Source organism: Synchiropus splendidus, chromosome 3 (assembly GCF_027744825.2).
Source record: "Synchiropus splendidus isolate RoL2022-P1 chromosome 3, RoL_Sspl_1.0, whole genome shotgun sequence".
NCBI lineage: Eukaryota > Metazoa > Chordata > Actinopteri > Syngnathiformes > Callionymidae > Synchiropus > Synchiropus splendidus.
The window spans coordinates 11,210,811-11,235,756 of NC_071336.1; the positions used below are offsets into that span (position 1 = coordinate 11,210,811).

A 24,946-nucleotide genomic window follows, 5' to 3' on the forward strand; every position below is an offset into this window, starting at 1 on the left:
CTTGTCAGCGCATGTGAGATTGGTTTAGCTCTCCTTGTGAGGACCAATTCTTGGAAAAACACCTCCTTGTGAGGACAAATTTTCCAGTTAAGGTCAAGGCTGAGGATTAAAACCACATTAAAACAAAATAACTGGGTCTGTATAATAGGGTTTTTAGGATGGATTCGGTCCTGGTTAAGTTTAGTCATTTGTTTTGGATGGTTAGGTTTAGGGTGAGAAGCCGGGGAAAGGGTTATGTCAATGAGAAGTATAAGAAGGATAGAAATATGAACTTGTGATCTTAAGCAGTTTTACACTCATGTCTAGTGAAAAATATTTGAAAAGGCAAATGTTCTTTGGTAGCATGCAGCGTGCACAGATGGGAATTTGCCTTTACGCTCATTTACCAACTGTTGTGTTTGTGTGGGTTTCATAGTTTATAATAAGCCAGTAGATTTGATCAGATAGACACCTGTGACACTGTACCAGTGCCAAATCTCATCTAAAAATATCCTGCACATTACATTTCCACATCAAGGACACTCCATGTCTCCGCCTAAAAACGTGCACTGCAAGTCGGCACTTCAGAGTAAAATTCATTACCATGGTATCAACTCATTCTGTAAATGAATACTGTGATGCATTTTCCATACACCCTTAGCCACTAGAGTTGTCTATAAATTAATCTTTAGCTTGTCATTTAAAAAGAAGTCAATTATTCTTCGATACACATTTACTTTCCCTTTTCACTGACTAAATCACATGCAGTTATAAAAGCAAATAAAAGTGAGCCCCATGAGCACATATTGCAAGGCTTCCATTAAAAAGCTTAATTTAAACAATTCTTCCTGCATTGTAGCTTTGTGTGTTTGGCACAAAATTAGATCACACCATTTGTCAAAGACGTAATCTCAAAGTAGCATTTCATTGTACCTTCAACTGCACTCACCGTCTTAACCTCCTTTAATACTTTTTCACTCAGTTTGTGCATTCAGTATCAACCTGTGTGGTGTATAACTGTCAACTTATCCAAATTTGCAGCAGACAAGAATCAGCCATTGTACGCAGAACCCCGTTTTATTCTCTTTTACAAGCACTCGCTTTTTTTTTTTTACAGCTCAGTAAGAGAACAAAGCAAAAACAAAAATTTAAAAAGTTGGAATGTATGCTAAAATCTCGAATTCAGAGTCAAAATCTAAAAGTTTTAAGTAAAACGAAAACATTTGACTTGACTATCAGCAGAGCTCTGCAGCGCTGCCCTGGCTCAGGCGACGTATGGGAACTTCAGAAGGACGGCCTGTTGGGCAGGCAGAGTGAGCTCATCCAGCTGGACCGGGGTGCCCTCCTTCTGTGTCGGGTCGGTGGACAGGACCACTGTGGCAGACTCAGGAAGTTCCACACCAGCTGTGGACAGACAAGTTCACATTTTGAAATTTGCCACACACCAAGCTTGTTTTTTTAAAAGTGGGCCCATGTTGCTTCTCCATGTTTCATGAGTGTCAACATATACCAGAATGTGAAAGAACAGTCCATATCTGAGTAATTTAGTTTTAAGACAATACATTAGGCACTGCGTCGTATACAGTGACACATACAGACATCATGAGAAACACTTTTTAATCATAGTTAACCATTCATGTCTTCATGGGGACCTTTTGCCGGTCCCTGCGGGTCCAAACCTCGATTTGAGGATGAAGACTTCAAAATAACTGGGTCATTACAATTAGGGTTAAGTTTGGTTGAGGGTTGAGTCCTGGTTACAGTGAGCCAATTGTTTTAGATGGTTAGGTTCAGCGTGAGAGGCTGGGGAAAGCATTGGCAATGAGAAACCTCAGTGTCTCCACAGGGATAACAATACAAACGTGTGTGGATTTTTTTTTTCCCCAAAGTTTCATCCTGGAGAATTGAATATGCAACACAACTTACGCAAAGCTGTAAACTTGATGGGGGCGTCCGTGTCGCCCCAGTTGGCTGCAGTTATGTACCGCCCACTCTGGTCCCACAAACGGAGGAATGCCAGGGAAGAGGGGCCAGAGTAGAGAGAGTAATAGTCTCCGTGAAGGAGGGAACGCTCCTTTCCTCGCAAGTCACTCAGCGATTTGAACCACTTCTTAGTAGATACATAGGCCTCACGCTGTGCCTGCGGACAACAGGTGCCGTGTGAGACAGTCAGTTTCAAACTCGAGGAATAAACTGCAATATAGCGGCATCGTCTTACTTCAGCAGTTGCATTGCTCGTTCCTTCTTCAGGCGCCTTCTCCAAGTTCCATGGCATCTTGGGGGATTCTGGACCCTTTTGAGTGGCGAAAAGGTTGTCATTATCAAGCCAACGTGACTGAAATAAAAACCATTCAGCTGCCACCAACCTGTTTCTGGAGTCCGATTTCATCTCCATAAGTAAACACTGGCGTTCCAGGCAGGGTGAAGAGAAGCAACTGGTAGAGGCGAATCAGACCCTGAGGGATGGCCAACTGATCCTGCGTGGCAGCGCCCACACCCCAAGCAATACTCCTCTGGTTGGCATGCAGGACATCCAGGGCCTTAATGCGTTCCACACCTGAAGCGCGGGGAAATGTCAGACATATACTTGACTGGAGAGACGCTCGTCCAGTATGACAAGAACCCACCACTGGTCTGGGTTTGCAGCAGGTCTGACAGAACCAGATCAGCTCCAGAAGTGTTGACCAGATGGGATGCCTGCCCAGGTGACACGCCCTTCAACACTGCCATCAGGAGCCTGGCAGACAAAGAGTACAGAACAATGTCACGTCGGAGGGCCATCTACTCACCAATTTAACAGAATGCAAGTATCTATAATATTATCACTCTATAAAAAGATTTTGGATATAAAAAAAATGAGCATTTACTTGTCAGACTCTTCAGTGTCGTTGCCATGGACAGCCATCAGAAGCTGGGACCAATCACCAGCTCCAGAGGCCACTTCAAGATTTTGGAGTTTTATGCCATCAATGCCCAGACCCAGCCAGTAATCTGCAGCTTCCTGAGCAGGAGAACCAGAATTTTAGCTACAACCCGCATTAGCCAGAATGATCAGGACTCAAGTGACCCCAGCTTCGTACCTTCACTTTCTCCATCACATTTTCCATGTCTCCAGAAGTGAACCATGGAGCCGATCCCTCATAGTTGGGGGTCAGATCCAGAACGACAGACATTCCTGAGAAGACAGCAAGTTAAGTTCAAAAAAAATGTTGGGACTTTTGTACCGAAAGGACAATAATTCATTTGTTGTGGGTTTATCTACTCTTTGGAATGCATGTTTCATATAAAGCCTTTTTTTCTGTCTGAAATACAACTAAATATTATATATATTCAAACTAAACATTCACTTATATAAACTTAGAAATCACACCGCTTAGTAAAATACACACCCTTCTTATGAGCCTTCTGCACTACAGCCATCAGGTTCTCCTGTGTGCCCTCAGTGGGGTCGATCGTCTTTAGGTCCAGTGTGTGCGGTTGGTCTTTTTGGACAGTGTGAAAAGGTCCGAGCACAAGACCTTTGACCTTAAGCTGGTTCAGGCTGTCCAACTTTGACTCCACACCTACAGATCAAACGGGGAAGAACAATGAGTCGACGTCTCTGTGGGACTTTCAACAACATACAGAGACATTTTCCCTTCCTCTACGTGACAGAAAGAAAGAAGCTTGTTCACGTGGAAACAAGCCAAAGTCATGTGGTGCTATTGGAATTCCACCCTGAGCAGCATGGAACCTGAGGCTGGGAATTCTGTTGAAAGCAGCCAGACAACCTGTACATGCCAGGAAAGGCTGGGCTTGAACACAAAATGGAGGCCAAGTGCTGATGTCAACTCTGGACTTTTAACTCTTCGAGTCAGGACATGGCAGTCTGGAGACTTCATTTTACAAGGTCCAATGTCTTTTGAGTTTTGCGCAGCTCAGCAGTTGATTATAATCAATACTTGACACACCCAGGCAAACGTATGGATTATACCTTGAAGTGGCTCTTTGGACAAAAATAAACTCATTTTGAGAATGAAAATTTATCAACATTATACGGAATGTCGTACACACTACAGATAGAATGAAGAAGTATTTACCATCCAGTCCATCAGAGAAGGCCTTGGCATCGGAAATCTGGTACAGTGGTCCCTCGTTCCACCATTTCATCTTAGGCAAAGGTTTGCAGCGAGGAGCTTGGACAATGATGGCGATGGCGCCGGCGAGCATCCCAATCCAGCCTAACCAGAAAAGCACCAGCAGCAGCCAGCGGGTCCGCACCCATCTGAAGGGAGAAACAAACATTCATTCATTCATTCATTTTCATTTGCTAACAAGGAGTATTTGGCTAAGTGATTGGGTTTTGTGGACATACCCCGGTGTGCCAGCCACCCTCATCAGCTCCTCCTTTGACAAACCAGTAAAAGCCACCTCATCTTCAGGGACCTTGACTTTCACGCTGCCGTTCTTCTCGCCGCCGGTCGGCTGACCATCGCCAGTCATCGGCTGCTTCTCAGGGTCCAGCTCGTTCAGCTCGACCTCTTTCATGTCGACTGCCGTATCGCTGCTCATCTTCAATTCTAAGAACAAGAAAGAACTCGTGACACCAGTATCAGGGGTGAACGGCGCTATTTTAAGACAGATTATAGATAGGCCACGAAACTCGAAGGACTCCACAGTTGAAATTGCGCAATACAAGCGGGCAATTTTTATCATAACCCTAAAACAAAAAAACAGCGTTACGCTTTTAGACAAGGACCTTGGATGAATGGTGTCCGACAAACAAGTACTACGATAACTACCTCAACTCGTGACATGACAAATCGACGCGTTACTCGATGTGTACTTCATGATGAAAGTTAAAACATGCTCGCTGAGCCACTTCGGCGTTTCTGATGCAACCTTGTGAGCAACAGGCTAATGCTAATGGTTACTTTGAGCCCCACTGTTTTTCATGAAGCCACACGTTAAATGCCATTCCAACTAACACCACAAAAATCCTACCGAGCAACACAGAACGTCGAATACACGTATAGGACCCTCAGGACGTCGTCTTCTGCTGAAAAAAAAACTGGGGGTAGGTCGTCTCGTTTTAGCACCGCAAACTCCCGTAAACAACTCCGACAAGTGGTTTCTACACGTACAACGCAGCACTTCCTTTGAAACATAAAAGACTAAGCGTGTTAGTAACAGTAGGTATTTACCGTGTGTAGTTTCGGCGGCAAAGTTCGACGGCAAACTCGTCCGTGTCGCCTCCGATAATCTCCCGGACAATCTGCCTCTGAGAGACTTTATACTGGCGAGGAGGAGCCTTCCGCTCAGGACTCAATGAAACGTGACACCGCGCCATTTTGTTTCCTAGTTTTTTTTCTTTCTTTTATATATATATATATATATATATATATATATATATATATATATATATATATATATATATATATATATATATATATATATCAAATGATCTGGTCTGTTTGACACATGGTTTAAGTTAAATGAGCCACTTATTTTGTGGGAATGCAATGTTTTTGTCATTTAGATGAGTTGTTTCGGTCATTATTGCTAATTTAACCTGATTAAAATACTGTTACCAACTTGTCTTGTACAGTGTAGACTTCATCCATCAATTTGAGTAAATAGAAATATTGTAATTATTAAAATTGTGCCTAAACTTGTCCATATTTCTTGCGTGTTTGTAATGATGCATGATCCCATTCTAGAATAAGAATAATAACAATATGGTCAGTTTCAATTTCATTGCTTGAGTGAATTTTACAAAGAGGACACGTTTGTTTGGTGAGTGAATTAGACAAGTGAAATGACAAATTACGTTTTGAATACTTTAGGGAGGAATCCAACGCAGGATAGTGAGGACATTGCTGTTTCTGTCTTGAAATAGAGGTTGGACATTTGAATAATGTCATTATGAGTGAAGCCGTTTCCTCAGACTTGAGTGAATCAGATGGATTAACGGCCTGATTGATCACCGTCTCCGTTTCTCTTGACCGATCTAATCACTGAGAAGTGATGGCACCACAAAATACATCCTTATTGAATCATCTAAATGCATTGCCTGCTCATTGTTTCACAGGACAATGTTGAAATTATGTCATGATTACATTTACATCACCTTCTGGTACCACATGATTGTTGTTATTGTTTGTACCACCTCTAGTAACTTCCCTCAAATGAATGTTCCTCATTATTTTTTATATGTTGTTAAAGCTATTATATGTGTGTACTTCTTACGGTATTTTGAACATGTAGTTCAACTGTATTTTCCATGACTTATCTGGCAAGTGACTGACGCGCGGGATTGTTGTTTGTCAAGTAGAAGAGCAAGAGCACAAACATGGAGAAACCCTGAGGAGACATATGGAGGAGGAGGAGCCAGCTGAAACAGGGAAAAGGGGGGAGGTCGGACATAGCAGGGCATGAAGGAAGGCTGGGCTGCAAAGATAAGTCAACATGTTTATTTGAGCCGAGCTGAACATTTTGTAACTGCCTTCTAAGTGAAACCAGAGTTGAAGAGAGTTTCTAAGAAATAGTCCAGGCTATTTCAGAAACCTAGAATTCTAAGACACGGATCTAGAAAGAGACTCACACACCTCAGATGCATGTGAGGTACATAAGCTGCTGTACACACATCAACCAACAGCACTGACACAGGTTTGGCTTCGTGTTGGCGGTACATCCCACGTGCGCTTTGTGTAGGTGTGTGTATTTAAACTAGTCAAAGTTGAAATAAAAAGGTCAGATGCAGCACTTCTGTTCAATGAGTCAAACTTGTTTCCTCGTCTTGCGACAGTACATGTTACATCAAGGAGGTCTTCCTTTTCTCACGGAACATTGAATAGAAGCTGGTTGGTGGGGGAGCAACTACAATCACACCCCCCGATGAGCCTTCTTGCTTTGTCTTTGGATCTGTGTGAGGGGAATTTTAACTCTTTGGTCGACATTGACACTTCCGTGTGGGGTCAGAACACTCCCAGCAGCTTTGGTAGACACAGTGTAACTTGTTCTTCCACACTATCTTGCTCTGTCTCCTTCTAGTTGCTCAGCTTCAGGAATAACATGCATAACACTGCTAAGCACAAGCAACGCTGTCATTCCTTTTAATGGTGGGCTGTGCTTTAGCGCCCCCTTCTGGTTCTAAATCGGTCAAACAAAGGCCTTTGCTGGAATTCGGAAAACATTAAATGTTTGATGACATTATATTTGACAATAATACAAAATCAAAAAGTTTGAACGATACTGTCACATTTAATCTGAATGTACTTTAAATGGAGAACTAGTGAAATTAACAAATCCAGTTGAGTAATACTTAGAAATGAAGCCTTTGGTTTCGTGATATTCAACCAATAATGTCAATAAAAAAGATAATATGAAGGTGATGCGTAACAACTATGCTGCCACCAGTTTTTGGTCGCTGTTTTCAAGCTTAAGTCTTGTCTTTTATTTGATTTTATTTGATCCTGATTGGGAAGGAAACAAACTTTGGGCTCGTCACGACATCAAGCACCAAGTGACTAACAGTCACGTTAGTAAATCTCTGGCGTATCCCACCAGAGGCTGCCACAGTGATGACCCCTGATCTATGCTCAGTCCAGCCTTTGTTATCGCACTTATGCAGACAGAACGTGTCAACACTGCTTCATTGTGCTGACCAAGTGGATGGACAACGCCAATGCAACCGAGTCACTTAGCACTAAACTGACAACTAAATCGATGACAAATGCTATTGCAATGATTGATTTCAGCTGCCACCAATAGTTGTTCGTAAGTCGTCCTTATCACCTCACGATACTTTTGGTGTCAGACGATCTTTGTCCAAACAACTATAACACTCTTAATCGACTACAGTAAACTATCTTTAAAGCTCATCTTCAGAATGCGGCACGCGTGCTTTTTTTAGTAAAAACATCGTCCACATGGTGCGTAGCGGCGATTGCGTCATGACGCACGCTTGCGTGTCATCCAGGAAGTCGCCGAGTGCAGCTCGAATCAAAACAGAAGCCTTTCATTTCCCAGCTGACTGGTCTCGAAAATGTCCCGGAGAGTCAAGGAAGAATACTACCGCTTTTTCTCCGTCACCGAGACACGAACGCATGAGAAGGGCCACACCGAGTATAGAGTCACTGGCCGGGTTGGTACTGTTGCCTGTTAATCATTATTATACTGTTGTACTGTTATACTTTGCAATACGAATTGGTAGCTTTTGTCGGCGTCGTGTCGACAAATGTGTCACAACAACGTTTGCCTGCTCGTTAACCTAACAACTAGAGATGCATACATTTGATTACCTATCAAACTGTATTTCAAATTTCCTCTGTCAATATCAGTAATTCGATTGTTAATCCGTATTAGTTATTCTTTTAAAAAAATGAAACATATCCAAATAGATGTCTCATATCGTTGATATTGATCCCATCATTTCTCTATATAATGAGAACATCATAGGTTTACTTCAAGTATTTTTTTATTTTATTTTCCAAAAAAGTGATAGATAAGAAAAGTCATTGGGTCTGACCAACTTCAGTCAGTTACTTGTCATTCGACATTCCAGTGCCTCAAACACAAATCGAGGATCCTGATCTGCATCAATGTGGATGGCATCTGGGAATGCGGACTGAAGTGCGGCGCTGTGTGTCCTGTACATACTCAATAACTCTCTGATAACACGAGTGTGTTCCTGGGGTTTGATCTCGAGGTTGATTTGGGGTTGAGACATTGAAGTAGAAGATGTTGGCAGTTGCCCAGGTGGGGTCAGAAGAAATTCTGTGTTTGGAGTGGTTGATTCTGGCGCAGGTGTAATGTTGATAGTGCTGTCGCTTGGTGTGGAGTCAGTGGGTGTGACAAAAAGGAGCGTGGTAGGGGTGCGTAATGTCTCAGTTGCAGGAGTAGAGGCTGGTGGTGTCGGTGTTGCCGTGGTACCGAAGTGAATCCTCTCTCCAGTCACTGGGTCTGTAAGTTTAAGACTTGTCCTCTCCAGGCAGACTTCATCCATGAGATCCAAGAAGAAGACCAGGTTTGGTCTGTGCTGAGTGCTCTGCAGCATGGTCAGCTGTTCTGTGTCTCTTGGAAAACCGTGCAGGACCCACCCTCTGGAGCTGCAGTCTGGTTGGTTCAGACGTTCATTTATCACCTGAAGAACAAGTTCGTCTGGAACTGGCCGCCCTTGCTCCACGTGTGGTCTTATATCCAGGGCAAAATGTGTAGCGCCGGTAGCCACTAACCTTAACATCCGACCTGAGCTTACATCCACCATCTTGTACTTTTCTGCCAACATTTGGGCTTGGTGACTTTTTCCTGCCCCAGGTGGACCCAACAAGAGAATTCGCGGAGTTCTGTAGCATCTATGAGTTTGAACAAAGGCAAGTACTTGCTGGTACACATCCAGTGGTGGCTGGTCGGCGTTGATCGCCCTCAGGGCGTGCTGGAAAGCAGCACTGAGACCAGTGATTTCACAACGGAAACACTGGATCTCAGACAAAAGCTGCGTCTCTGATGAGTGTGGCATTCTCTCCAGGCGCTGAGCCACTGTGTCATCTGGTGGGTGCACGAAAGTCTGGTGGTAGACCTCCCCCGTGAGTCGATCTATCAGCCTTCCTCGGCTTCTTTCCAGCAACACGTCGTTGGGAGCGTCCAGCATAATGACATGGTCAGGCAGGACACCAGCTTGCTGAAGGTTTCGAGCCTGCAGATATGTCTGAGGGATTCCGGCTAATATCCACCCCTTGCTGATGCAGTCTTCCTGATTCAGCCTGTGTTGGATGATTCCTACCTGTTCCATCAGTGTGAGGTTCCGTAGCCCATGGCTTGGCTCTCGCAGGTCGTCAAGCAAGCTTTCTGGTGTCACATGGACTGCGCCTAACTCGACACTCAGCTTCCGGGCCACGGTGTATTTCCCTACCGCAGGAGGACCCAGTAGCATCACCCTGGCGGCATTCACACGCTTCTTCTTTAGATGAGACACCAGAAAGGAGATGGGATCGTCTGGCTGTACCACTAGCAGGCTGGTCACCATGTCCTGGACCACTCCACGGATGTTATGTTTGTCAGCATAAGCTGAAATTTGACGGACGGTCTCTTCCATATGGTTGCTGCTTTCCAGTCGATGATGTTAACATTTGTCAGCACACAGCATTTTACATGCATGGTGCCATCTAGTGTACAGTTGCCCGACTGTACATGTCTAGTCTTTGCCTTTACTGTCTCCTGATGTCACCTAAATACATTCTTTTAGGCCTGGCATGATGATGTCACCAAGGACAGCTAAATCTTTTATCATTTAAAAACATGTTTTTAAGACGATCTCTGACTGATCTTAGTGCGGCTTGTCAACAAAGAACAGTGACAGTACAATATGCTACCCATCCACTCGTGAGCAGCAAACGTAGTGACAGAAATAGAGGCTGTCCTTGTTCTTCATTTGGAACGGTCCTGTGAGCCGAAACTAGACCACTTTGGTTTATTATGTTTTTTGTTGGTTTAGTTTGCCATCTGTTGATTTTAAATGTGTGCAAGTTTAGCAGTCAATACCTGGATGCTGATGATAGATGTCATTATGGTATCACTGTGTGCTTACTGTAGCTCTATAAAGATAAATTCAAATGAATTCTGTTGGTGTTTTTGTATGAAGCAATCAGTAGTAGGTATTTACCAATGTATTGATTCCTTTTTAACAAACAACTGGATAGCAGACAGTGACGTTCCTGAAATAACTAAAAAATGATAAATATTTACATAAATACATACGTTTTCCATATTGTAATTCTTGTTTTCATCAATATTTCATATGTTCAAAGGCTCAGTCAGTGACTTGCTGAGCCTTCTATAATGCATCTTTTGTTCACTGACTTGATCTTGTGACTCCTGAAAAGCCATGTGGTCATTCAAACACTAACTTGCTCATGCACCGCAACTAATGCCTTGGTCTCACACCACGGCTACAGAATCTCACATGGCTTCTTGTGTTTGTTTGAAGCATGAGATTGATGGATGTTGTTTTGATTTCAGTTTGTGTCCAAGCGTCAGCCTGAGGATGTGAAAGAGGTGATGGTATGGAAGAGGTTCTCTGAGCTCAAGAAACTGCATGGAGAGTTGGCTTTCACTCACAGGAACCTCTTCAGACGACAGGAGGAGTTCCCTCCTTTTCCCCGCTCTCAAGTCTTTGGTATGAAGGGTGATATTTTTAATCTTCAGCTGAAAAGCCAGTCTTTATTATGTACCATCCAATGCCAACCTGATGGCTCACGGTACTAAAGCACAGTTAACACGGATTAACATCTATTTTAAATACAGATGCACAGTTTGAATATGGTTGTGCATAGAACAGCACTGTCTGTGTGTGTGTTTAGGCAGGTTTGATGAAGGTGTGATTGAAGAGAGGAGGAAAGCAGCAGAAGCCATGTTGCGGTTCACCACCAACATCCCTGCGCTCTACAACAGTCCTCAACTCAAGGACTTCTTCATGGTAACATGCATTAGCAAACCTGCATTAGCTCATATACAGACACAAATATGCGCGTCGCCCACCATTGGTCATGTGCAAGCACTCATGCATCAACTCGCATAAAGACTTTCTCACACTACACGACATGAAAACAAACATACCCTGAAGTGCTGTGCGATTATCATGAGCAATAATGTCATAATAAATAATAACAATCACAGTCATTTGGATTCTTATTGAAATCTATAATTGTTGATTTAGGAACTTGCTTTTATGTAAAAAAAAAAAAAGATACATTGCCATATACTCAATATTACTGACAGTATGAAACATGCCTCAATGTTCAAATACATTATTTCATACACATTCACACACACGCACAGTGGACTACTAGGACGCTCCCCCATGCATCTACTTCATCCACCATTGTTTCATCTTTGCTCCAGGGTGGTGAGATGACTCGGCCTCTAGATCCATCCCTAGATTCCACTTCTGATCCTCTCCCACCTCCACTGATTCCGCTCCCTAAGCGGAGGGCCTCAGACTGTGAGCCTGCAGAAGAGGAGGAGGGTAGGGAGGCGCCCCCGTTACCTCAGGACCTAGGCACCAACCTCACGCTGGAGATTGGGGAACTGGAAGTGGCAGTGGAGGCTGTTAATGAGACGGCAGTTTCCCCAGGAGGAGGAGATGAGATCGGTGACCTTGAGTTGGAGGAGCCAGGTACCTCCCTGGGGGTGAGAATGACTCCCTCTGTTGATTCTGTTCTGATAGCTACTCCTCTGATATTGTTTCAGCTCCTTCCTCCAGCCCAGTCAGAAACCTGAGATCAGTAGAGTCTCAAGACGAGTTTGACTCGTTGTTTGATTCTCCGGAAGAGCAAGACACAGCTGCTCCTCCGCTCAGTGACGTTGACCTGGCAGCGTTTGACCCCTGCTTTGAACCTGGTGAGACATAACAGGTCACTTAAATCAACACATGCTTTAAGAATGTTCATGACGTGGCAGTGGTGAGATTCAAACCTACACAAAGCCCAAGCAAAACAATTTGAAGTAAAACATTTTGCACGTGACTGTGCTCCCACCTACTGGAAGGAATATGTAAATGCAGCTTGTTTTATTTTTACTTATTTATTTTGTGATGTAGAGCTGAATGACAAGGTAGTTCTGACTTCCTGTTGATGTCGCAAGATCTTCTTTGTGACCGATCATAGACATTTTTTTCTTCAAATTTTTGGCCATTCATGGATGAATGCAAATACGGAAACAATTCATGGACAAGACTCGGTGTAAATACTACATTTACTGTACACAGGACTAGATCTGATCTATAGATCTAATTCTCTTTTCTAAGTGTCTTTCGTGTTGGCTTGAATCCCACTGCAATCTTTCAACATGATAGATGGTCTCCCACTGTGTTCCAGGAAAAACGACGACCTGTGGCGACCACTCTGAGCTCTTCTCTTTGGCTTCATCCAGTCCAGAGACAGATGCGGGATATTTGATCCAGGCTGCAAACGAGCTGACAGTTGCCATGGAGAGAGAGAAGGACGGAGAGTTCACTGCTGCCATCCGAGGCTACAGGGTGGCTGTAGACCTCCTCATCACAGGAGTCCAGGGTGAGAACAGAGTGTTGTTAACATTCTATTCTATTGAGTAAATAAGTGATGAGTTTAGTCAGTGCAGGAGGCAGATTTCAGCTGAGACACAGCTGAATGCAAATGAAATAGAAACAATGGCCCGTTGCAGGGAACTTGTTTTATATTGCATTCTATGAATACTTAGCTTTGATTCTTGAGGGGTGATATAAAAAAAGGCTTTTTGCGCATGATAAAATTAGGAAACAAACCTTTACGTCCAGAATTTTAAGTGTGTGGGTGCCAATTTTTCAATATTCATGGCCCACTAGTAAAACACTCCGACTACAAGGCCCGTAATGCATTGGAACAGTTGAAGCTCTCACTACCTTTTGTTGCATTCCTGATTGGACACTTTGCTGTTTGCCTGTTTCAAATAACTAAATGAGTTAGAAGTGTTACCTTCTTTCTCAAATGCGCAATGATGTTGTGAAGACTTCTGTACCTGCAACACAATGTTTTCCAGTATACAACCATCGATAACTGCCAACACAAAGCTGCTCACACCATTTGTCTCCCTACGACCGTACAGGTGATCCAAACCCGCTTCGCAAGGAGTCTGTGATGAGAAAAACCGCTCAATACCTGAAACACGCCGAGATGTTGGTGGAAGCGCACGCCTCACCTGCACACACCCAGGAAACTCCGAAACAGGATTAGGACCCTGAAATGCTCTCTTATGTTTCACTATACAAACAAGCACTGGTATGACTGCACTAGATGCCATGCTCTCCCTACTACAGCTGAAACACATACTGTGTGAACACTCCCTCCTTTCATGCTTTATTATCTTGTAGTGTTTATAATCTACAACTGTCCTTTTGAAATGATGGATGTTTTACTTGACGGTGTCTTGATAATTTGTACATATTTGCACAGATTTTGGTAATAAATGCCTTAATTTAAATGGATGTCGTGCGAGTGTCGTTTTCATTGAAGAGACCTCACAAAGAATGTTAGAGAGAAAGCAAGCAGAAGGGAAGCTAGAGGGAGATTTACTTCAAGGTGCCATCATTACAGTCTTGGAATTCACCATGAATGTCACTAGTAAAGAATTCAGATGTTGGAAACACAAGTGTGAACAATGACCCGTCCAGTCCTCATGCCCACCTGCTTGAATGTGAGCGAGAGGGTTGGAGATGAAGGCTACTGGTGCAGGGCAACATCGACTAGTTCTGGTGTTACTGGGCCCCACACGACTTCTAACATCTGTGGGACTGATAAGGGCCATCTACTCATCTAATTACAAAACAATCTGCAAAAACAATGTCAAAATAATTCATATGTTGTACGTTCAAAAGTGATATTCTCGTATATCAGAGGGTTATATTGAGTTGTCACACTATATTAAAAATGAATTTGAAAGAAGACATGGCCTAAATAATGACATTGAAAGATACAGTGAGGATATAAAATTGAAATAACTGAGTATGCAATTTAAGTCAATTATTTGATAAATAGGAATTTAACAGCGCTTGGAAGCAATCTATACCCAGGCAGACAAGATGGCTGACAAAACTCCTGGTAGATTTTATCTGTTGATATCTTTAGGCAAGGAGGAAAAATGAATACATTTCTCAGTGTTGAGATGGACAAAGTGATCTCAGTGTGTTGTATGCTTTAAAAAGAAAAGGAATATTTTTTTTAAACTAAGTCGAAAACAAATTATACTACAGCAATAATTTTATGAACTTGAAAATGGCCTGGCAGTTTATCCTTTTAATACCTGGCTTTATTCATATTTTGATTTAATCGTATTAATCTAGTTAAGAGTCTAAAACAAGGACGGCTCGACATCACTGTGCACTTCACTTCCATGATACACTCAATCACCATGGCAATGACAGAGACATGACCCTGAATATTACAATTAGTCATTTTGCTGTGTTTTAGAAAAGTATTGTCATGTCGCTTTAAACATTAAGCTAATTTTGGTTTAATGAAACATTTATTAAGGGCTGGACAATGAAACATGCAGCAACATAACCGGATTTATGTGGAAAAATAGAGGAGCGTGAGCACAAGCCAAGAGAGGAGCCCAACACTGCAGCATCCTCTCTGGAGAGAAGAGAGTGGTGGAGGGACGAGTGGATGGCTGGAGAGCAGACAAAAGAGGAACGAGTGATAACAGAGGAGAGGAAGAAAGGATGGATGGGGAGATCATCCCTCCATTGTCAGAGGGGTGGAAGCAACTTCCTCTATTTCCATCCATCCTCCCTCTGTGGCGAGTTTGAAGAGGATGGAGGGATGACGCAGAGCACTTCTCTCTTTTTTCCGTCCACTGGAGTGCTACACCTGTGAATCATAGAGACAAAGAGATGGAGGGATGGAGGCAGGAAGCATCACAACATTAGCATGCTGAGAGTGTCAGCACTCATCTGTGCTCTCTCCCTCCGTTCTCTTCCTCCTCAATGGTCACTGCAATTACACCATCAAAACACTCCAGCCTGAGAGCGTAATAGCTGTGTGTGTGTTTGGAGATCAAAAGAGAGTTAGACATGTGTGTGCGTGCATAATTTAGTAACATACACGTCGCGTTAGATGTGCACGTATGACAGGCGGCGCATCGGTGCGTGTGTGCGTCCTCTGACCTACACACGGAGAGGACCACTTTGCACTTGTGTGTTTATTGAGCTTCTGTTTAATGGATATGAGACACAAACTAGCATGACCTACATGTACACACACTGTCACCTTGCCCTCAGCTATTGTATTTCATCTCCCATATAAAAACAGAACTCTCGTCTGTCCGGCTAGAACACAGAATGCGTTTTAACCCTTTGTTGCAGTGACGCAGCTCGACGTCTGTCACATCTTCTGTGAGGAACCCACAGGACCAAGATCGACATGATCTCATACAGTACAGTTTGCACTCTAACATGACGTTTCCAACTTTGTCTTGATGAGTTCTGTCAGTCTCTCCACTCCCCTCTCATGTCTTTATGCAGGCGCCGTACTATTTATACTGCTACCGCTTTCATGTGGAGTGTCTGTGGGCTCATGCCGTGACACTAAAAAGCACACTTTGTTCAAATGAGCGTTCCGCAAAGACCCTGAACTGTCATTTCTCTAAGGACCCACAACACACTTGCAACCATAACACCACTGTCAGATGTTGTTGTAGATGAAGCACCGTTGACTCCCATCCACCGGGCTGCCTCCACCTGCTCCCGTGTGTCTGGGCTTTTGTTTCCAGCCTTGTTTCCATAACAACTGCGACCTTTCTGCCTGCATCTAATCACTGAATCACTACAGGACTGGGGAGATGCTGGAGAGACACCAGAGGAGGAAGTGCTGGAACATAGTAATGTGACAAATAGGGAAAAAACTTTTGCTGTATATCAAACACGCTGTTTGTTTTTTAACCAATGTGGCTGGATCCAGATAAGATGACAGTTTTCAAAGAGTTTGTGTGTGTGTCAGCAAAGTAGCTTTATATGATGCATTTATGCACCGAGATAACAGATAGCACCTGCAGTGGAATGTTACTTTCATTTCTTTAGCAACACAAGCTTGTCTGTATTGCAGACACCATTACACCACTGTGTGTAAAACATGCCAGAAGTTCTTGCTCCTGCAACACAACAAACATGATCAAATGAATTAGTATTTTCCTCTTGAAGCCGATTTTATTTTGGGGACGTCAGTTTTTCATGTGGGTCAGCGATACTTTACAGAAAGTCCATTGATGAAAATCAAATCAAACAAATACAAGACCCATAATACACTGCAACTGTTGAAAGTTTAATGGAGCGTTCCATTTACCTTGGACGTTTGCTCTGTATGCTACCCAAGTTACTTTAAGTTAGTAACTTAGTGACAGTTACTAGTTACCTCATTCAAAAGTAACCTGGTTACTTCAAGTTACTCATTACTTTCAAAGTAACTAGTTACTAGCTAGTTTGGAGCTATGTTTGGAGCTCAAACATAATCACATTAGAACAGTCAAGGTCATCACGCTGGGTCGGGAACAAGCAACATTGGGACAGAATCGGCCCCATTATAGTTGTTTGTGTGGCCTGCTAAACTAGATAGTCGATCCATCTATAAGCCTTAACCCACTTCAAGTGCAATCCTATTACAAAGTCGCTTGTTACCTGTGGATTCCATTGGACCTTGCACTGTTTCGATGACCGCTGGAATGAACTTATAAATTATGGCAAGAAATGCCAAAGAAGTGTAGCATGAGGGCATGTGACTAGCTTCATTTGCGTGAGACTCTCGCCAATTGCGTGAGAGTTGGCAATGTTCAGCGCATTGTAGTTAGCTGTGTCCATACAGCTTGCTGCACATGATAATTAACATGCGCTCCTCTGGCAGTGAGCACACCTGCAGGATAAAGTGGAAACTCAACAGCACAGAAGACATTTGCTTCCTTTTCTGTATATTGAGGCTGACATCTTGACTTTCCGACTAGAACATTCGACCTCAGGGCGAGAAGCTTATAGCTGAGAAATTCCCAGTTTCATATCAGAATGGGAATAAACAATCTGATCGGTCGATTTAGACTTGATTTTCAGTTGACACCTCTGATCGACACCATGCACATATAGCTGTTTATAGAGGCTGTTCCCTAGCTTTGGATCCAGCCACCTGCGTGTCAGTGAGAGACGGCGTATGTGGGAGTATTCATTTTTTAAAATATGATTGTATTATTAATTGATGACTGAGTGAGTTCAACAAGTTGTCTGTGATTAAAAAACGCAATCCAAACCCTTTGTCTCTGACTAATGGAAGAAAGACAGATTGCAATGCAACACTCCCCCTATTCTATCAGGACTGTACCAGCTCTGCTGGCATCCAACAACGGCCGTGGCCTGATCACTCAGCTGGATTAACATGAATGCTGAATATATAAGTGATTCAAATGATATTGTATTCAAACAGTGGGGTGATGAAAGGTTGCTTTACAGTGAGCATCGGTCAGCTGAACAGTTTGGAAAGGCTGCCCGTGTGCGCGCGCGCGCCCGTCTGAACTGGGGGTCATGCCAACTTGGGAGGGTCGTCAAGTGGACAGCTCGCGAGCTCTCCCGCCCACCGCGCGTCAGTCCAACAGCTCACGATGATGATGTTGGCGATGATGTTGATGATGATGATGATGATGATGGACTGCTGAGGAAGAGCAGACCCCCCCCCCTCGTCTCTCTCCGCACACAGAAGCGGACGTTGCGGAACAAAGGCTGGTTGTGTCTCGTCGGTGTCCGGTGTCATCAGTAGCCGAGCAAGAGCGCGCACAGGCGGCCAGCTGCTGCGGAGGGAGTCGGTGTCCTGCTGGAGCTTCTCTGGCTCAGAGTGAGTTGATGCTTCTCAAAGTTTGCCGCTTCTCCTCAAGTCCTCAGACTCATTAATGTTCCTTCGTTCTCGTTGCGACACTCTTCAGGCGGCTAATTAGGACGCACGGCGGGAGCGCGCGCACGCACGCTCACGGTTTGACGCGCGTCAAAATGGCCAAAACTGGTTCATGTTGCGTGACAGATGTTGTTCTCTCGGTTATTAATAATTCATTGCTTTTTTTCGATGCTTTTCAGAGGGATTTTAAATGGGCTCGCTTGAGCGCAGGCACGAAAGGGAGAGTTATAATTTAATATAAGCCAGAAAGAATTTCATTCATTTCAATCAAAATGATGTAAAAGGTTTTTGCAAATTATTTGAAAATTGAAAATAATAAGCAATGTTATGTTTTTGTGCTTGTGTGCTTAATAATTTTAAAATATGTATTTTGTTGCTATACATTATTGGAAGCAAATTAGTATAAAATAAACTATAGCTTCTTTCAGGACCCCAGTCTTTCAGTCTTTGACCTATTTATGACCGAAGTTGGTCCTCTCAATGCCTCACCATCCTGTCCCCTCACTGATGAGCAAAACCCTTGCCTTATAAACCCCTATATTTTAGGACTCATGCGTTGATATTTGCTTGACAAGAAAAGTCATATGAGTGAATAGTACTCAAGTGCATCATGCACACGCTCTCCTCCTTGAAGAGAATTTTTGCTTATCTATGTGAAAAGAGATAGGATCTGTGCATAACAGTCAGTTGGTGTAATGACTGATGGATAAGGAGGGCGTGTCAACAGCTCTTTAACTCTAATCTTCATTAATCGCTTTAGTTAAAGCTCCGAACAGCTAATCTGAAATAATCTCATCTAGTCTGCCACCATCTGTATTCATCCGTCATTTAAAGATCCATCCATCAGTCGTCCTGTGTATCCAGCATTTCATGATAAATGTATTTGGACATCAAGTCGGTGACACCCCAAACCAGCCACTCATGCACAGTTGCTTTCCTAAACATATGTGTGAAAGTGTGAACACCTACACACAAATGGTGCGACCAACACTCTTCCAGTTATCATCCCTTCATCTGCCTGTGGGTGTTCGTCCATCTGAAGTGGATTAAGGGTTTTTAACAAAGCTGAGTGGAACCTGTTCACACACTCCACAAGGACTGCTGAATGTGTGAGTGTGGCCCTGTGTGTGTGTGTCAGTAAACACTCTGATCAAACAGAACTTAACAATCTGTCTGAACTGATAACAGAGAGAGGATGAGGGGATGATGAGGGAGTGATGCAGAGGAAGGAAGAGGTCCAGCACCGGGGCCAACAGGTTACACACAGTCCAGAAAAGGGTTGTTTGATCTCTGGTGGCAGAGAAAGTGTGGTGATTTTCAATCCAGTCAGAAATCCTCACTTGACTTCCTCAAAAGATTTTTTTTTATTCAAATAATGAGTCTATACGCTATATTTTAGAAGAGAAGGAAATCTAATATGGAGTTTGTGGGTCAGGGATCAGTGACCAGATGTGGAAGAAAAATGTATCCCAACATGAAGCTTCCTTCTCATATTGATCGGTGATCTGAACCCTTTCTAGTTACTTCCTGCTCACATGACTCAGTGTTTTGCTAATTTTCCCTCCCTTGATGCATTTTTTGGAGCTTTTGTATTCAATAAATGAATGACACAAGCATTGGCATCAAATGACCAATTGTTGAAAGCATGTTTTCACCAATGTCTTTAAACAAGGCTTCTGTTTTACTCCTGTTTTATGAACGCTACATTGACATTGCTGCGGTGTAACCATCATATTTATGTTGCACCTTACATAAATGTGGGGCTCACCGTGCTTCCTGGGGGGGGGCATGCGTGTATACATATGGTAAGCAGAATTAGAGGCAGTTATCTGGGTGAGCAGGTTTGTTGAGTGGAGCAGAAGATGGCACCAGGTGCTGTCATTGTCAGCCTAGAACACATGGGCCTCTTTTTGCACACTGATGTGGGTTCATTACTTCCAAAACATTTTGAATAGAACTAAATGAATAATATGAGACCTCACAGTCCACCGGGCTGTAGGTGATGATCATATCCCTTCTCAAACAGAGGCAGATGGAGCCCCTGTCCAGTCCAAAATCTGGAAATACAAGCACACCACTGATAACTGGACAGCATTGTAACTATCTAAAAAGGCACATTTTGTTGTAATTTAATTCATGAGTTGACTTAAGTTTATTGACTCGATGATGCTCTTGTCTGCTCGCAGTGATGGATTCCTCCACAAATCTATTCGATGGCTCGGCCACTCAGACGTTTGCGCCTCCTCACTGCCCCACTGGTCAACGCCCTGCACCTTCCACCTTTAGACCTACTGGCTTCCCTCTCATCCACCACCTGGTGCAGCCTGGAGGGTCCCTCCGGAGGATCGGGGCACAGGTCTCCGAAACAAACCTCAATAAGCTATACCTGGATGAGGATGGAGGAGCACCAGATGGGCTAACGGGGGAGGCCACTGAGGGAGGAGAGAAGCAGGGAGAGGAGAGCATATTGAGGCCTGAAAAACGATGTCATGATGCCACACCGGTGCCAGATATCGCGAGAGTGAAGAGGACGAAGTTCCAACAGAAAGATGGGGAGCTGGAGGAGGGAGGCAGGAATCGAGAGAGAGGGCGGCAGAGAAAGAGAAGAGAGAAGGAAGAGCTTAAAGAACAGCTGGAAGAAGCAAGGGAACGTTTGCAAGCACTGCAGGAGAAGGTTTGGAGGGCTTTTGGAGAGAAGAACATGGCAAAGGAGGGAAGGAAGAGAGGCAGGACTGAAGAAAAGGATGTTGGCATACCAGAGGATGAGGATGGTGCTGATAGGGCATATGATGAAGATGACGAGGAGATTGAAAAGGAGGCATTTGCTCTGTTGTCTCCTTTTGAGAACTTTGGAGGACAAAAAGAAGAGCAACAACAGAAGGAGAAGGGCAGCGAGGGAGGAAGAGGAGAGCTGCAGGTGGAGGGTGTGATAGAAGGGTTGTGGCTGGACTGTGGCGGCCTCGTGAGGAGAGAATGGGATGGGTTGGTTGAGGAGGAAGGGGAGGATGAAGGAGGGCAGAAGTTTGCTGAGGCCCTGAAGGAGGAGCTGGGTGGTGCTGTGGCCAGAGTCATTGACCGGGTGCTGCGTTTGTACACCGAAACTAGCGAGCTGAAGCCATCCTCACCACCTGCTGCCATCTCCTTCCTAACTCCAACCACTGGAGGTGATGAAGGGAGGGAACAGGAGGTGTGGAGGGGGCTGCTCCTCAAAGGAGGAGAGGAGACACAGGAAGCAGAAGGAGAGAAGAGACAAAAAGCATCTGATGGTTTGCCTCCTAGTCATCGCACAGACAAATCCGATGAGTCAATGCAGAAGTCACCTGACTTACGAAAGTGCCACCCATTCCTGGGACCGCCTCCTCTGCCACACCCTGTGCTTGTTCCGCCTCACCCAAAGGACTCCTCAACCTTTCAACCTTCCTCATCCTCATCTACTTCCTCCTCTTCTTTCCCGGCTCCTCCACCACCACCTCCTCCTCCACCTCCCCCACTTCCCCTCCCTCTGCTCCACTACTCCATGCAGCAGCTTTTCTCCCGCTCCATCCATCCACCGCCACTCCCTCACCTGCCACCGACGCGTAGCTCTGACACCTTTTTGGAGTTTTCATCTCATCCCTCCTTTGCACCCCTCTCCCTGCTCGGTCACCTGGACCCCACAGTGGCATGCAGAGACAGGGAGAGGGGGATGAGAGGCGACGGCGGGATGAGGGCAGGTATAGATGGAGATCTTTACCTGGCTGGTGGAATATCCTTTTTTTCTGCAACTAGCTGTTAATGTATAGAAGAAAGCGATCCCGAACTGGCAGTTCAGAAGGCAACTAAATAGTCATCTTTTGTGCACTATATAGAAGAAAGCGATCCCAAACTGGCAGTTCAGAAGACAACTAAATAGTCATCTTTTGTGCACTATCTTTCTTAACTGTTTCCTTGGTCACATTCACGAGGGTCTGTCCCCTTGTCACCTGAAGAAAGCCAAGCTCATGTTCTTCTACACCCGATACCCAAGCTCCAACACACTCAAGACTTTTTTCCCTGATGTCAAGGTGGGTCTCAACACGTCAGGCCTTCCACCCACACGAATTTGAAAATGTCAGTCACCAGAAGTGCAACTGCTTGAAGCTGGGTCCCGGAATGGATAGATTTTTAAAACAGTACTTTTGCGTTTTTGTCTGCACAACCAACATGTAGTGGTGCAAAGTGCAAAGCGTTTTCAAAACGATGACCATTGTTGGGCCTCACTTCACCACCGTCACTTTACAGCAACAGTAGTTGACAGTTTACTTTTTGAGCTTGTTGAAAAATCAAAATTTCAATATATGCAGCAAACGACCACTGCAACTGACATTGATAAAGGTTGAGAAAAACACTAGCCAATTACAAACACAGGTTTACCATTTGGAGCAAAGCAGAATCAAGACTTTTTTTATGTGCACATACCATGCCTTCTTCAATGTTTTTTGGTGATAGCACTACATCACTGGATCACTTTTTAGTGATCACTAAATGCATTTTTAGGGATCATTATCATGGGGATCATTTTTTGAAGGCAGTTGATTTTAAAGGTAATATCCCAACCCTGAAACAAAATGAACATGGCACGATTGTTTTCTTGTTTTCAAAGAACGGCGTTAGCTTGTTGTGCTCATACTTTAAGTTTCCATTTCCTTTGAGTTTACAAACAAGTTTCCTTGCACGGTGTCTGGACTCTCCTCACAGAATTGGGTCCAGGAAGATCTTGTTTTACACAGCTAGATAGTCAGATATACATGACCAGGAAAAACCAAAATACATCCTTTCTTCCAGTTTAATCGCTGCGTCACATCTCAGATGATCAAGTGGTTCAGCAACTTCAGAGAATTCTTCTACATCCAGATGGAGAGATTTGCTCGGCAGGCGGTTCGGGAGGCCCTAAACAGGTAGCATCCCAACACCGAAACCTACGTTTGTGATGCAATCCTCCCATAATTACACTTCTCTCTCTCTCATAGGCCTTTGATAAAGTCAATCCACCCATTCTTTCCGCATGATCAGTGTCATTCTGAAATTTTGTGCGCAGAGATGGAGCTCCCCGGCTGGCGAGGGACAGTCAGTTGCGTGTCAACAGAGATTCAGAGCTCTACCGTATCCTGAATATGCACTATAACAAGAGCAACATCTATCAGGTGAGAATGCCCCTGACATTTTGACCTGTAGTGAAAAACATACATCTAAAAAAGGAAGTCTGTTTGTGTGTGTGTAGGTTCCGGACAGGTTCATGGAAGTGGCTGAAGTAGCACTAAGGGAGTTCTACTCAGCCATCTGGACAGGAAGAGACAGCGACCCCTGCTGGAAGAAGGGGATCTATAAGATTATCTGCAAGCTGGACAGTCCAGTACCAGACACGTTCAGGTTGCCAGGCTGCCCGGTGGGATGATAATGTCATAGTCATTCCAAAAAGAAGAAGATTTACATGTCAAAACACATGTTCACTTCAGAATAACATGAGTAACACACTCGGGAGCTTAAATGAGAAACTATCAATCAATCAGGCTGGGCTTGATGCTGTGGTTACCATAGCAACCATGCAGACCACCATATTGATGTGTTACTTAAAATGTCGTATTATTTCATGTTTTACATTTTTTTTATTATTCACTTTTTCTAACATGTAATTGTTGACACTGTTCCCTTTAATTTGTAATTGAATCTTTTGTTTTCCAGTTGTGTATCGCAGCTCAGTATTTACTTCATTGCTGTTAATTCTTGATATTTTTGTAAATGATACAACAAATTGAAAAATATATTACAAAAAACGGAGTAAGATGAATGTTTCGTTATTATTGTAAATATGTGAATCTGTGAGTGTCATTGCATATAGTGCTTCATGCTCGCAGATTTGCTGCTGCTGTGTGTTTGTGTGCAAGCATGCATCCGTGTGTGTTCCATTTTAAGCATTTGTAAAATGTTTTACTTGATCTTCGATGTTTTATCAGTGAATAAAAGTGGAAACTGACTGGGTGGCAACAAAATCAGTAGACGCATGGCTTGCTGACAAAATGGATTACATCTCAGACACACATATTTTGTCCATCTATGCTATTTAAATGTCAACAAATGACCAGTACTATATGCACATTTATGCATTTAATATACCCAAAAAGCAATAGCACTTTGCACACACATTGCGTCACATCTGCAAACAACTTTTTTTTTTTAAGGAATGCTGTCACCATGTGGATTCTATTGATGGTAATACCATGCGAGGAGAGCACCTGATCAGAGTAGACTTGAAATGCTTCATCACCCCAGTTATACAAGTGTGTTAAATATATAAGAACAATTTGGTCTCATGACGGTCACGAGACGTAGAGGAATGTGGAAACACACACACACACAAATCCTCAGATTTCGTCCAGCAATGACTTGGCTCAGCAGTGCAATGTATTTTAATATAAAATCATCTAGAATGCGTATTCAATGCATGTCGCCGTGTATTTATTTCTAGTTGTGCCTTCTCATGGTAATTTCTCTTGACTTTGGTTCCCACAGTTGTTTGTGGATGTCATTTGAGC

The 24,946-nt window shown here is 43.7% G+C and overlaps 4 protein-coding genes across 7 annotated transcripts; 2 read left to right on the forward strand and 2 right to left on the reverse strand.

Annotated features, from left to right (window-relative positions):
• Positions 1-1,037: 1,037 nt before the first annotated feature.
• On the reverse strand, positions 1,038-5,300 carry slc3a2a (solute carrier family 3 member 2a). Of its 2 annotated transcripts, none has more exons than XM_053859807.1 (11): positions 5,163-5,300; positions 4,334-4,538; positions 4,059-4,243; positions 3,369-3,542; positions 3,060-3,154; positions 2,847-2,980; positions 2,607-2,716; positions 2,346-2,536; positions 2,198-2,272; positions 1,906-2,119; positions 1,038-1,383 (listed from the first exon to the last, which is right to left on the reverse strand). In XM_053859807.1, exons 2-11 carry the CDS (start codon positions 4,528-4,530, stop codon positions 1,244-1,246), a joined length of 1,515 nt encoding a protein of 504 aa, XP_053715782.1. In that variant the 5' UTR covers positions 4,531-4,538; positions 5,163-5,300; the 3' UTR covers positions 1,038-1,243. The 2 variants fall into 2 exon arrangements, with proteins under 2 accessions (XP_053715782.1, XP_053715781.1); XM_053859806.1 differs by lacking the exon at positions 5,163-5,300 and adding an exon at positions 4,963-5,100.
• Positions 5,301-7,929: 2,629 nt separating this feature from the next.
• On the forward strand, positions 7,930-13,947 carry snx15 (sorting nexin 15). Of its 3 annotated transcripts, none has more exons than XM_053861194.1 (7): positions 7,930-8,104; positions 10,978-11,134; positions 11,319-11,434; positions 11,860-12,133; positions 12,208-12,357; positions 12,834-13,028; positions 13,579-13,947. In XM_053861194.1, the coding sequence occupies exons 1-7, from the start codon at positions 8,006-8,008 to the stop codon at positions 13,704-13,706; spliced, it is 1,119 nt and encodes a 372-aa protein (XP_053717169.1). In that variant the 5' UTR covers positions 7,930-8,005; the 3' UTR covers positions 13,707-13,947. The 3 variants fall into 3 exon arrangements, with proteins under 3 accessions (XP_053717169.1, XP_053717170.1, XP_053717168.1); XM_053861195.1 differs by lacking the exon at positions 7,930-8,104 and adding an exon at positions 8,142-10,403; XM_053861193.1 differs by lacking the exon at positions 7,930-8,104 and adding an exon at positions 8,142-10,398.
• LOC128756563 (adenylate kinase 8-like) lies at positions 8,133-10,151 on the reverse strand. Its single transcript, XM_053861192.1, has one exon. The coding sequence runs from the start codon at positions 10,052-10,054 to the stop codon at positions 8,498-8,500; it is 1,557 nt and encodes a 518-aa protein (XP_053717167.1). The 5' UTR covers positions 10,055-10,151; the 3' UTR covers positions 8,133-8,497.
• A 4,177-nt stretch (positions 13,948-18,124) lies between the features above and the next one.
• Positions 18,125-24,375, forward strand: prox3 (prospero homeobox 3). Its single transcript, XM_053861051.1, has 6 exons — positions 18,125-18,338; positions 20,582-22,140; positions 22,331-22,438; positions 23,199-23,311; positions 23,452-23,557; positions 23,635-24,375. Coding segments are annotated over exons 1-6 (2,061 nt in total). The 5' UTR covers positions 18,125-18,337; the 3' UTR covers positions 23,809-24,375.
• The last annotated feature ends 571 nt before the right edge of the window (positions 24,376-24,946 follow it).